This window comes from Trachurus trachurus, assembly GCF_905171665.1.
Source record: "Trachurus trachurus genome assembly, chromosome: 18".
NCBI lineage: Eukaryota > Metazoa > Chordata > Actinopteri > Carangiformes > Carangidae > Trachurus > Trachurus trachurus.
Genome location: NC_139909.1, coordinates 10908493 through 10922854, shown reverse-complemented (window position 1 = coordinate 10922854; position 14362 = coordinate 10908493). Strand labels below are relative to the sequence as shown.

General features: G+C 44.7%; 1 protein-coding gene across 2 annotated transcripts in view; it reads left to right on the top strand.

The window, feature by feature from the left end:
• The window catches only part of eml3 (EMAP like 3), a 52458-nt gene that overhangs the window by 14376 nt on the left and 23720 nt on the right, over window positions 1-14362 (top strand). The window contains exons 2-6 of one of the 2 annotated variants that reach the window (XM_083992949.1): window positions 6341-6517; window positions 7212-7335; window positions 8075-8554; window positions 13744-13854; window positions 14156-14184. In XM_083992949.1, coding sequence (XP_083849075.1) covers window positions 6341-6517; window positions 7212-7335; window positions 8075-8554; window positions 13744-13854; window positions 14156-14184 — 921 coding nt within the window. The remainder of the gene's footprint in view (window positions 1-6340; window positions 6518-7211; window positions 7336-8074; window positions 8555-13743; window positions 13855-14155; window positions 14185-14362) is intronic. The other variant, XM_083992950.1, reaches the window with a different exon arrangement.

Here is a 14362-nt window from a genome sequence, read left to right as displayed (position 1 = left end):
TGTTCTTCCAGTATCGTGTCAGAGTGAAGAAAGGCCAAACATCTTCAAGATGGCCGCTGAATGCCAGGACACGGATTGCCAGATTTGACTCCAGATTAAACGCCACCACCATCGCCACAGTTTCTTTCTACTCTGAAATGTCAAATCAAAACAACTATTAAAACAAAAAAAACCCAGAAGTATTTCAAATCCTCATTTCCTTCAGCTGCACACGGCTCCTGAGGGACAGACATGTGACTGTTGAAGCTTCGCTGTCAGCAGATCGTCCATCAGCGTCAGATCGTTGGGTTTAATGTGGCTTTCTGGGTAAAACCTCTTGATTTGTTAATGAAGTTTGGTCCGTGACTGATGTAGGACGAGCCCTCGCCATGTGTTTCTCCTTTTCTCGGCAGCAACGGCCTCACGGAAAGATGACTGTGGTGTTTTTAATTGTTTATTATGGTTGTGTTTACTGAGGAGGGTTCAGGGTGGCCAATGAAACTGCAGCCACACACACACACACACACACACACACACACACACATGTACATATATGTTTCCCCTTGATTTACCTTGAATAATGTCCATGGTATAAACTGTGGTCCAGTGTTTATAGGTCTGATGAGAGTACGTTATGGCCTCATCAAACGTGATTTAAAGTGTTTTTAGATTTGAATTTTATAGTAAATGTTGTTTTTAGAGTGTAACAGCACAGGAATGCTTTTCAGTATCGTTCGTCAGAGAGTCAGACTTTGAGTCGTATGTACCGCTGCATTAAACCGTGAGTGTTAGTGAGTGAATACTAGGGCTGCCCCCGACCAAAGATTTTCTTGGTCAACCAGTAGTCGTCATTTATGGCGATTAGTCGACTAATCGACCCTACACGTCTGTAACAACATCGGAAAAAGGCGCTTTTGAAAAAAAAAAGAGAGAGACCTGCACAGCAATAACAAAAAAACTGACAGCGAGTGAGTGTCACGACTTCCTGTATCTGGCCCTTCAAATTAAAAGCCCTATAGCCTTTCATATACAGTTCAGTCATATTGATTTTGACTTAAAGCCCCAGTATGTAACTTATTTGGCTTTTTATTAGCAAAAATCAAATATTGCTTTCATAAATACGTATTTCACTGAAGTCGAATCACATCCGCATACAAATGAAAGCTTTCTCGTATCTTAGAATGAGTTGTTACAAGTCGTTACAAATACATAAGTGGGTGACGCACCGAACGGAGGCTTGTTTACATAGAGGCTTGTTTATCCTGTTACATGCAGCGTCTGTTGTCTGTCTGACGTCTGCCCGATTTCACGTGAATGCAACATCAAGAATACGTTCAGATATGCAACCGCACCGCTAGATGGGGGGAATTCCTACATACTATACCTTTAATTTTGACAAGACACGGCTCCAAATGTTTTTTTTTTTTTTCCTACGACCAATCGACCAATGAGATTGGCCAGTGCTTGGTCGACTATTTGGGGACAGCCCTAGTGAGTACACACAAAACCAGCTGCTTCTTTTGTGTAAGTGTGTGTGTGTGTGTATGTGTGCGTGTGTGGTCGCACTGGAAACTCCCAATGTATGTCACTTCATCATCAGACACTTCCCCTTTTTTCTTCTCTGTGCTGGACAGCGGCCAGACGCTGCAGCAGGAGGAAAAAGCCTCGTGTGTCCATGCAGGTGTGGGTCACTGTGGAAAACTTAAAGTAACACACACTGTGGAAACTTCAGACCAGTTCATCTGAAGTCGCAGGAGTTTGTGACACTTATCACCATGCACCATCATTGTCTTGTGAAGCCGTGTTGCATGATGGGAGGTCGGGGTCGGGGTCGAATCAATCACTCAGTGCAGCAGGATTTTCTTTTAATACAAGCCGCGTGTTGCTGCAGCGTTACTATGGCGCCACTGAGCTTGGACGGGCTCCAGGCGTGTTGCAACAGCCACAGTGATGATGAAACGTCTCTTCTTCCAGAGAAGCCGTTTCATCGGCCGGTGAATCATCGTCCTGACAGAACTTCTCTCTACGGCTTCTTCTCCTTCTTCTTCTTATGTTGCTGATTTGGCGAAGACGCGCTGACGTCTCGCGGTGTTGACGATCACCAGCTCTCAGCTGCAGGCCGACTCTTGGCAGGTGTTGACATCTGGATCGGGACTAGGTCATGTTTACAGGAATCAGAAAGAGTCTTGGGTTTCATCACCGGCTCTGTGCACTGACTGGAAACTACTGTAGAGAAATCTACCCACAATGCCATGCAGCAGCAGGGAATCTTGAAGCTGCTCTTGACATTATTTACAATCCAGACTTACTCTACGTCGCCTCCTATCGGCTCTGTGAGTCTTTATTTTAGTGTCTTTGATCTCGTTGACCACAGCTTCACACTAGGGCTGCAGCTATCGAATATTTTAGTAATCGAGTACTCTACTGAAAATTACATCGATTAATCGAGTAATCGGATAAAACGTATTTTTGCTTGGTTAAAGAGCAATTATGAATACACAAGAGAAAATAACATATTTCACTTAATAATGAATGACCAATTGGTTTCCTTTTTTAGAATCAACTGCTTTTATTTCTTAAATTCACAAGCAAGTATTTTCTGGTCTTGAAACATTACCAAAGAGGCGACTGCTAACATACATAAGAATAAATAAAACACAAATAAAATTAAATTACTTTCAAGATATCAAAAATAAATAAAATTAAATTACTTTCAAGATATCAAAAATAAATAAAATTAAATTACTTTCAAGATATCAAAAATGTTTTCTGCGGAGATGCTGCAACATGGAAGACGTGCTGTCTTCCATGTCTCCCCCCCGCAGCCCCCGCATGCCGTGGGGGCCCCGCCCCCGCCCGTTAAGCCGTCTCTACCGAATCAACGGTCTTTTTTTTTTTTTTTTTTACACCGCAACATATGGTTCACGTCATGATAACTTCTGTATTTTGGCCATTCAAACTTCCACAGTCCATAGTCCTTTTCTTTGTTTGATATTTCAAGAGACTTTGGTTAAGTAACCATGGATAGCTCCTAGGCAGGATTGTTCTGCTGTGTTGTCGCCACCGTCACCCCCCCCACCCCGTCATCGCGGCCATCGCCTCGCCGCCGCCGCCCCCCCCATCTCCGCCGTCATCCGCGGCGGACGGCCGCGGGGGGGCCCCGCACGGTTACGTTCATAGGTTACGTTACGGCGCACGTTGTGCCACATTGAAAGTAGTCCGTGCGGCCGCTTGAACTACAATTAAATTAACGATTCCTCGAGGCAGAAAAAAATCCTCGGACCATTTTTTGTAATCGAGGTACTCGAATTACTCGAGGAATCGTTTCAGCCCTACTTCACACAGTTGTTGGTTTTGCTGGTGGAGACCAAACACAGAGCTAAAACAGAGGGAACGGTGCAACGAGGCGGTCGCTTGTGTAGTGGCTGTTTGTCAAAATCAAAAAGACCACTGTTGCACCATGGGCGTGTATTGTACGCAGCCAAAACAAGCTCATTGTTCTTTCAAAACTTTCCAAAATAGGGTTTATTTAACCAAAAGCGGGCAAGCAAACAGAAGAACAAAGGAATTCCTATGTGTCTCTCCCTTTCTGGTCAAAAAACAAAACAAAAGATATGCAAACCCAGGTGAAATTAAAATACTAAACACAGAAAACAACTAAATGAAACAAAATATAAGCAAAATCTAATAATATAGAATAATCAGTATCACCTAAAGGCAAAACAGCAACTTAATACCTTAATAACAACATTTAAATATCTCCTACAGCTTGTTTAAAACCAAGAACCAAACTTCAAAATTGATCTTCTCCTTTTTTTTTTTTTTTTAATGGAAAAAAAGCAAAATATTTAATTTCCGTTCCATCATGTATTAATTACAACACTTCAGACTTTCTATGTAGTCCACAGGAAGTTATCTGCCCTTCCTTGTGGAAATTTGGAAGGGTGGATGCAGAAAGTCCAAATGTCTTTGTCCACTTTGCTTTTTCCGAGATTTTTTTCCATTACAAATCGAACAAAAGAACCACGATCAACCAACCATCACATGAAAGGAAAGGAAAAGAAAAGAAAAGAAAAGAAAAGAAAAGAAAAGAAAAGAGGGCAGACTGACACAGACCACAGATACAATCAAATGAAATCAGATCTAATAGGTTTAACATCCTCAGTCTGATGCAGAGAGCTCTAAATGCGTGTGTGTGAATGTGTGATGTTCCCAGTCTTTAGACCACACCTTCCGGCCCAGTGTAATTCCAGGTTGTGGATCTGGAGCGTTACCACGAGGCTTTAAGGGGATTTGTGCAGAGAGAGGAGTCTGAGGACCTCTTACCTACTTATTAGTGAACGAGCAGAACGATTTCCTACGCGCTTCTAGGTCAGTAAACGCAACGTCGTGTTGGACGGCGGAGCAGAAATAACACTTGAGAGACGGCTGAGTGAGAGTTAGGAAGACCAACACAGCTGAGAGGAGCTGGAGCTGAAGCCCTGAGAGTCCACGTGAACACACACATACACACACACATGCACACACACACTTGTTGGACCAGGACCAGCCATGTTCTGCATTGCACTCACACACACACACACATCTCCTCCACACAACAGAGTCTTTGAGAGGCTCTGGACTCGGTTTCTAAAAATCCTTCAGACTGGACTCAGGCCAGTCTGAAGGATTTTAGATACTCTATACTTGTGAGGACAGTTCTTTGACATAATGCATTCCCCAGCTCCTCCACCTGAACTCACCCACTCACTCACTAGATCTATGTCTTTTTTAGTTATTATGCAGTTTTAAGACACGTGCACTCTTGGTGGTTTTCAGCTCCGTAGATTTTAGTTGTTGGATCTAAAGTTATCACAGAAACTTTGGTGAATCACTGATGTTTAAAGTGAAACTACCGGTTTTGGCCAGTTTGTTATAAAGAGGAGGACACCCCTGTGGATAATTTAGCTGCTGCTAAAAACCTGCTGAACGTCTGCTTCTACAATCTAAACAAAGAAAGTTTAGAAGAAACGATCTCAGCTCCACGTCCTCTGCACACTGGCTTTATATTTGATTTCCTGAACTCGCTGACACTGGAGGAATCCAAACCAGCAGGGCCGTGCGTGCAATAATGTGGGGGAAGAAAAAAGACAACTCCCACCATCGGGATGAGTCCGTTCCTGAGTTTAAAGCAGAAGTAAGCAGAATGTTTGTGTTAATATATAAGTCTTAAATAGTTATATCTTCCGACAGCAATCACTTACATAGAGTTAGGGCTGCCCCCGACCAAAGATTTTGTTGGTCGACCAGTAGTTGTCACTTATGGCGATTAGTCGACTAATCGACCCCCCACCTTGAGGGAAAAAAAAAAAAAAAATTTGCCCGCGGTCAGGTTGAGAATTAATTAATTAATGCTCGTGACTTCGGCCGTGCTGGGTCCGAGATTCAACAACAAGCCGGTCGGGTTTCACCGTTATTACCGGCAGAATGCCCGTTTATCACCAATAAACACAGTAGATGAGGAGGGTAAAAAGTTACTGAGCTCAGGCTGTGTGACGGGGGTGCGGGGGTGGGGGTCCGCGGCGTGGAGCGGTGCGGGCATAGACATGTCTATGGGTGCGGGTCTCTGACTGCAGCGGGGACCATCATGGATCCGCTCCGTGACACTGAGACTGACCGCCGGTGAGCGCTGTGGGACGGGACCGGGGCTCAGACAGCACCGCTAATGGTGACAGCGGTGATACGAGAGAGACTGCCGTGCCTTGTAAAAAAAAAAAAAGTGTCACATCACTTCCTGTATCTGGCCCTTCAAAATAAAAGCCCCATAACCTTTCCTATACAGTTCAGTCATTGATGTTGGCTTAATTTTGACAAGACACGGCTCTAAATGTTTTTTTTTTTTTCCTGCGACCAATCGACCAATGAAATTTTGGTCGGCTAATGATTTTTTGGTCGACCAGTGCTTGGTCGACTATTTGGGGGCAGCCCTACATAGAGTGTTTGGTCTGAAACACGGGTCTGTCAGTCACTCTGCTCTGCTGTAAGCCGAGGAGAAAACTTTCCTTGTATCCTACAACCTTTATCCAATGAGGAGAGAGAACGGCATAAAGGGGCGGTCCTCTCTGTGTGTGCAGCCAAGGGATGCGCGTGAATGTGGTGACGTAGGGACGAGGGCGGGGACTGCTAACTCCATCGGCTGACAGGAAGTTAGCCAAAACGACCGGATCGCTTACTTCTGCTTTAAATCTGTCCTTCAAAATAAAAGTCCTTGGATTTTTATGGTCACGTATTATTCTTTTGTTTCTTTATTGTGGTTTGAGTGACTAGTTCCTGTCACAGTGTTTGTGACTCTGAGCCTTGTTGTTTTCCGTCCCCTGTGCAGACGATGTGTCGGCGGACAGCAGCGCCGAGTTCCCGGACAGGACGTCCATGATGGAGGTGCGTCTGCAGGCTCAGGAGGACGAGATCACGCTGCTGAAATCCTCGTTGGCCGACGCCCTGCGCAAGCTCCGCCTCCACGACCAGCTCCTGCCGTTACTGAAACAGCAGCTCATCGCAGGTTGGTAATGATGACGGTGGCTTGTTTTTTACACCTTGATCAGAATTAAAGGGATAGTTCACCCAAAATTCAAATTTCACTCATTATCTACTCACCCTCATGTCGACTAAGAGCTGTGAGAAGTTCCAGAGTCCTCTGTGCCTTCTCTGAGTTACGGGGGGGTCCGTGCAACAGTATTTGTCCATATAATGGTTGTCAATGGAACATTCAAATCCAAATACCTCCATACTGCTCGTCTGTAATGTCCGTCTTGTATTGAAGCCCCGACATGAGAAATTGTTCTGAAAAAAATTAAATAAGTCTATATTTTAAGCTTGTTTGTAGCGGAAGCTCCCAGTGTCTCGGTTCACTGCTCTTCCTGTGTCAGTGCAAATCCCGGCGGAACAATTTCTCATGTCGGGGCTTCAATACAAGAGGGACATTACAGACGAGCACTATGGAGGTATTTGGATGTTTTTTGGTGTGTCTTTTTGGACGAAGAAAAGTGAGCACCATTCACAACCATCATATGGACAAATACTGCTGCGCCGACCCCCCCGTAACTCAGAGAAGGCACGGAGGACTCTGAAACTTCTCCCAGCCCTTAGTCGACATGAGGGTGAGTAGATAATGAGTGAAATTTGAATTTTGGGTGAACTATCCCTTTAATATCCAGCGTGATCAATAACCGATAATCACCTGTGGTTCCTCACAGTGAACCCAGCAGCAGCCAGGGTCCTGAACCAGGTCTGCTGCTCAGATGTTTGCAGCAGCAGCGGCGGCGGCAGGAAGCTGTCGTCCAGCTCGGCCGTGGACGGCGTCCGTCAAACTCCCTCCAGGTACTGGACCCGCACACTGAGGAGCGGTTGTTGTCGTCATGGTGATTGTTGGATTAAAGCGTCACTGGTCCGTTTTTAGAAACCTGTTGTGTTGTTTGTGTGATGTCTGTTAAAGGGATAGCAGTAGGTTCGTTGTTACCTTTAATTGTTGGTGCAAGCTGTTTTTAGAACGGCGGAGCAGAGCCGTGAGCTGCTCAGAGCTACGCTACGGAGGCTCATGGGATTTCTTGGTTTCCCTCATCAAACTCATCAAATACACAATCCAACAACTCCAAAACGCTCTGGTGGACAAGTTGTGACCTGCACATTCACCACACTATGAGATAATAACACAACGTCACGAGACAGAGTTGTTTTAGAGGGAAATTCAGAGACTGCTTGATGAAAAACTGCCCCCCCGACGGGAACGTGCATCAGCTGTTTTGCATGAATTTACCTCTAAAACAACTCTGTCTGGTAACGTTCTGTTATTATCTCATAGCGTGGTGAATGTGCAGGTCACAACTTGTCCACCAGAGCGTTTTGGAGTTGTTGGATTGTGTATTTGATGAGGGAAACCAAGAAATCCCATGAGCCTTCGTAGCGTAGCTCTTGCACCGACAATTAAAGTTAACGAACCTACTGCTATGACTATAGGGATTATGGCAATGGTCCAATTTGCCAAAATGTTGAACATGTGAATGTTTAATCTGTTGTGTGTGTGTGTGTGTGTTGATCTCAACCTTTAAACCACCTCTAGCCAACTGTCAGACATTGTGACCAAAGCCAACGGCCACGTAGGAAACTCAGAGTCCACAGAGTCCAGACCGAGACCCGAGACACTGGACAGGTCCACCCAGACAGATCCCACTCCCCTCCTCCTCCCTGGGCAGGAAAGGGTTAACCCTCCGCCGCCCCAACGGGCCCAGAGCCTGCAGCTGGAGGACGCCCTCCCTCCGGTCGAAGGGAACCGGGCCAAGCTGCACCGCGTCCCGGGCATGGAGGAGGAGGACGACGGGTCGCAGGACGAAGACGAAGAGCCGGGGGAGAAGGAGCTGAGCTGGACGTCGTCGGTGGAGGAGCCGATCCGGCCGACCACCATCCGAGAGCTGCAGCGGGACGACTTCCACGACCGAAGCTGCTCCCCCGAGGACCCGGGCTCGGCCTCGCCCTCGTCGGTCAAAACCCCGGACCGCTCGGGGCCGCTGGCGCCCATCCAGGAAGTAGAAAAGACGGCCCTGTGCGTGACCTCAACTCGCCCTCGCCTCGCCTCGTCGCCGTCGTCGCTGTCTGCATGACCCTCACTGCAAAAACTCTAAACTTTTCCAAGAATATTTGTCTTATTTCTTGTCAAAATGTGTAATTTCTAGTCAAAACTCATCTCTTTCCACTTAAAATAAGACTCATCACCTAAAAATTAACTTGTTTTTAGATAATTTTCACTTGTTTCAAACAAATTATCACTTGAAATAAGCCGGTGCATATTCTCATTTGTCCAGGTCATAGTATTTCAAAGGAGGTTAAATCGAAAGCAACTGGACTTAGATCGAAAGCAAAATAACTAAGTCCAGTTGCTTTCGATTTAACCTCCTTTGAAACACTTGAAATAAATTTTGAAAAAAACGTGGTAGGAGGCTAGCGGCGCACACCAGAATTGAAGAGGAGCTGACAGCCGGAACAAAAACAGTGAAAGAAGAAAAAAAGCAGTCGCTCAACTCATAGCCTCGATGTAGAAAAATATAATTTATTAAAAAAGAAAGGACCGATGTTTCGACCTCACACAGGTCTTCCTCGGGGTGTGACTCAGGGTTTGACACCCTGAGGAAGACCTGTGTGAGGTCGAAACGTCGGTCCTTTTTTAATAAATTATATTTTTCTACATCGAGGCTATGAGTTGAGCGACTGCTTTTTTCTTCTTACACTTGAAATAAGTAGAAAAATCTGCCAGTGAAAGCTCGGTTTTTGAGGAGCATTGAGGACACAAGGTAGAGGCATGGATGGGGATCGAACCCATGATCTTTGGTTTACGAGACCAACGCCTTACCACTTGGCCACCACGCCGAAAGCACATTTTTGGTGTTTGTAATAAGAAAGAAAAACTTGCTCCACTATCAGATTTTTCAGTAACACTTTACTTGAATAGGTATTCATAAGATTGACATAACAGCTGTCATAAACATCAGTGAATACTTATGACAGCTGTCGTTAAGTGTCATTCGGTAAGTTATGTCACTTTTAATGCAAAGTTGACATTATTTGAGATGTTTTTGTTCTGACAACTTGACATAAAGACAATTTAAACTGTCATAGCAGACCTAATTGCCAAACTTTAAAAATGATGTCAAAACTTGTTTTTAGATAATTTTCACTCATTTCAAACAAATTTTCACTTGAAATAAGCAAAAAAATCTGCCAGTGAAAGCACGTTTTTTGAGGAGCATTGAGGACACCAGGTAGAGGCATGGATGGGGATCGAACCCATGATCTTTGGTTTACGAGACCAACGCCTTACCACTTGGCCACCACGCCGAAAGCTAGTCTTTTGTGCTTGTAATAAGAAAGAAAAACTTGCTCCACTATCAGATTATTTTAAGTGAAAATGTGCTTGAAAGAAGTAAAAAAAAGTGTCTAAAAACAAGCTACTTTTGATGTGATGAGTCTTATTTTAAGTAGAATGAGATTTGTCTTTACTAGAAATGACATTTTGACTAGAAATAAGACAAATATTCTTGGTAAGACTTTGAGATTTTTGCGGTGCTCCTCTGTCTCCTGATTGGGTTTCGTGGCTTCTCTCTGACAAATCAAACTCACTCTGATCTCTTCTCTTGTGTGACGGCAAAACCCAGTTGTTCTGCAGAAACAGCCTCAGGTCAGCAGCAGGGCGTGTTGTTAGGGAGGGGAAACCTGAAGCGGTGTGGTAGCGTGGGGGTGAATGATCTGTCATCATGTCGGCTTTAACCTCCTTGTGCTCTCTTGTCAACGTGAGTGGGGAAACATAATGGCAGCAGCGCTCGTTCTACACTTGAGTGACGAGGTCCAGGATTAGCTTCATGGCAAACAGATGAGCGCTCAGTGGAAAAAGTGATGTTGAATACAGTTTAATGTAAAACAAGAGGAGGGGGAGGAGGTTGGAGTTACAGTGTAAACACAGGAGAAACAACAAAGGTCCGTGTGATGTCAGCAGAAAGTGCCTGAGGTCGCTGGTTCTGCTGCTCGACTGGGTTTTTGCGCACATGAAACTGACTAAATCCAGTTGTTCCAACCTCTTTAAAGGGATAGTTCACTCAAAATTGAAATTTCTCACTCATTATCTACTCACCCTCATGTCGACTTAAGGGCTGGGAGAAGTTTCAGAGTCCTCCGTGCCTTCTCTGAGAGACAGCGGGGCTCGGTGCAGCACTGCATGTCCATATGACGGTTGCGAACGGAGCTCACTTTTCTTCGTCCAAAAAGACACACCAAAAAAACATCCAAATACCTCCATGCTGCTCGTCTGTAATGTCCCTCTTGTATTGAAGCCCCAACATGAGAAATTGTTCCGGAAAAAATGTAATAAGTCTATGTTTTAAGCTTGTTTGTAGCGGGTGTCAATGCAAATCGCGCAAGATTTGCATTGACACAGGAAGAGCAGTGAACTGAGACACTGTGAGCTTCCGCTACAAACAAGCTTAAACATAGACTTATTTAATTTTTTTGGAACAATTTCTCATGTCAGGGCTTCAATACAAGAGGGACATTACAGACGAGCACTATGGAGGTATTTGGATGTTTTTTGGTGTGTCTTTTTGGACGAAGAAAAGTGAGGCCCATTCGCTACCGTCATATGGACATGCAGTGCTGCACCGAGACCCCCTGTAACTCAGAGAAGGCACGGAGGACTCTGAAACTTCTCCCAGTCCTTAAGTCGACATGAGGGTGAGTAGATAATGAGTGAAATTTCGATTTTGAGTGAACTACTGTATCCCTTTAATCAGACCTTCATCAATCATCAATCATCAATCAATCAATCAATCAATCAAGGATCTCTTGCATCCAGTGATTTACTCTCCGCTGTAAACAAGTCATTTCCTCTCTCCACAGCGATCGGCATGCGCACACTTGTATTGGCTTGTGCATGCAGGTGTTCTCACTTCCTCGTTGTGGTTTGTAGCCGGGGTTTCGCTGATGATGAATAACATGTGCTGTGGCTCTGTCTGGTTTAACCCAACGACGCACTGGGAGATGAAGTTCCTCCATGTTTCATGCTGCTGCTGCATCCAACTCTGTATTTTTTAAAGATTAGTTTCACTTCCTGGATCCAAGGTCCCTGAGACGAAAAGGTAGACGTCATAACTGGTTTTGTTTTGTTTTTTTAAAAGTCCTGCCATGTTTCCTGTGATTGCTTCTGGTTCAGTGGCTCATCACAGGAAACATGAAGCAGAACACCTTTAAGAGACAGCGACAGGTTAATTATGTCCCGACTTCGGCGTCAACACAGGAAGTGAGGTTATTTTCTGCCAAACCTCTCCGCTACAGGTTGCTATTTCGGGATCAAGATGAAGAAGCAGTATTGAAACAAGAATTAATCATAAGCCGACGGTAGCTGAAGGGTAATTCCAGTTCATTGTATCTGTTTCTGTTTCTGGCTGAGATCTGGGAACATGGAGACCGATACGCCAAAACATGAAGATGCAGGTTGTAGCAAGACCAACACAAAGGCACTCACTCAACCGCTGATTGAACCAGCCAATCAGTACATTTACATGACACTTGAGGAAACCAAATTATCCGACTATAACTGGACAACTGAGTGCATGTAAATATGTTAGTCGACTAATATCGGAGTTCTCCAACTCCGATTAAGACGCCCAGATAATGCGATTGGAATTCGACTATCTCTGGCATGTATAAACTGCAAAAACTCAAAGAATATTTGTCTTATTTCTAGTCAAAATGTAATTTCTAGTCAAAACAAATCTCATTATACTTAAAATAAGACTCATCACAAAAAAAGTAGCTTGTTTTTTAGACACTTTTTACTTCTTTCAAGCAGATTTTCACTTGAAATAAGTAGAAAAATCTGATAGTGGAGCAAGTTTTTCTTCCTTATTACAAGCACAAAAAACTTGCTTTCACTGGCAGATTTTTCTACTTATTTCAAGTAAAAATTTGTTTGAAACAAGTGAAAATTATCTAAAAACAAGTCAATTTTCTTTTTTGATGAGTCTTATTTTAAGTGGAAAGAGATTAGTTTTGACTAGAAATTAGACATTTTGACAAGAAAGAAGAGAAATATTCTCTGAAAGATTTACAGTTTTTGCAGTGGACGCCTCAATTGAAGTTTAACTGCACAACGCATATGCGCGTACTCCACACCCTGTTCGAAAACGCCGCTCTGCTGTCTGGCTAATAGCTCAACCGGAAAATGGGCCGTATTAACCCGCTGAAACGACGCATTACCGCCACCTGGTGTTGAGGAGGAAGACACGTTCCCGTCAGTTATTCGATTTTCTCAGTTGCATGTAAACTGGGACAATGACAGAAGTCCGATTAGACGAATTCGAATTCGAATTTTGAGCATAGCTGGATTAAGCTGTGCATGTAAACGTACTGAATGTTTGTTGCTGAAAGTTGAATCTAGGTCAATTGGACCCGGTTGTAGGTCGTTGGAGACATTTGACCTTCATCCAAGAGGCTTCTTCAGTTCTGACCGACTTGTAGGGAAACCCAGTCCCTTCAGCTTTGGTAGGGTCGCCAACAAGACCATTGGTACCAGTTGGGTGGTCAGAGCTCCTGGTTGGTGTGACGACGGTCGTCAGAGTCGTTAAGGTCACCTGAGGTCAGTTGTGGATGATTGTTTAGTCGTTTGGTAATAAGGGTTGAAAGGACAACAATGCAGCGGTAGGATAAGGCGTGTCTTCGGCCTCTTCCTCCGTTGACGGATTGATTCTCTGACCTCCTGTCTTCCCTTCCCAGAAGTTGCAGATTAAAAAGTTTCCCTTGTCCTTTAGGAGAAGGAAAACAGCAACGTTTAGTCCTGATCAAGACCAGACGGTTGGCCTAGATTCAACTTTCTCCAACAACTACGACTTGGATGAGCCTTTACAAAGCTTTTGTTTTGAAATGTGACAATCGGCATCAGGAAATGGCTCGTTCAGTTTCTTTTCTTGTTTACTAACCCTAGACTTGTGGTGTCCTTTAAGCTCTATCAGTCCACTCTAATGTGATCAGGAGTCAGTCTTATTAAAGCTGAGCTATATCCGTAATAAACCTCCTTTTTCCCTTGGAAGTCCAAACCCGCATGTTCCTGCATGTGTCTGGCTGCTGGTTTACACATGTTTACACATGTTCTCATCAATAAACTGTTGGGATGATTGCCTCCATGTGTGTGTGTGATACTGTGTGTTTAGTTTACTGAAGCTCGACTCTCTCCTCCCGTGGCGTCCGCAGGGTCCGCAGGAACAGCGAGAAGTTGGGGAACCCGGATCGGCAGAGGAAGCGTTTGGATAAGAAGGCGGCGTCCTCGGCCAACCTCCTCACGCGCTCCCCGAGCCTGGAGAAGTGAGCATCACTCACAGCTGTCACCACAACACAACACAACACAACACTCACACTGCACTCACTTTTTCCTACGGCCACCACCACCACCACCACCACCACCACCGCCGCCACGGCCTCACGTATCTCATCGAGGAACGCCGGCTGGAACGGCCGACGGCCCCCGATGGATAATAATAAAATTCCTTTCCCATGAAAAAGCTGACAGATCCTCTCTCTCCGTCTAATTTTGGACGTTCGATCGTGTGTGAAGTGGTTTTGTCGTCTCCGTCTCACATGTTGTTGTTCTTCTCTGTCTTTGCAGCCGAGCCAAGGAGCTGGTCGCCACCGCAGGTACGAAACACTTCACACTCTGACGTCGCATCTCATCTCATCTCATCTCATTAAACTCTAGACTCTTCGGACACACGAGCCGAGTTATAAACGTTCGATCATCTTTTCCAGTTTCCACTTTTAAAACCAGTTCAAGTCAAGAGGTCGTGGAAAGTTTAGAAACGGTTGACACCTCATT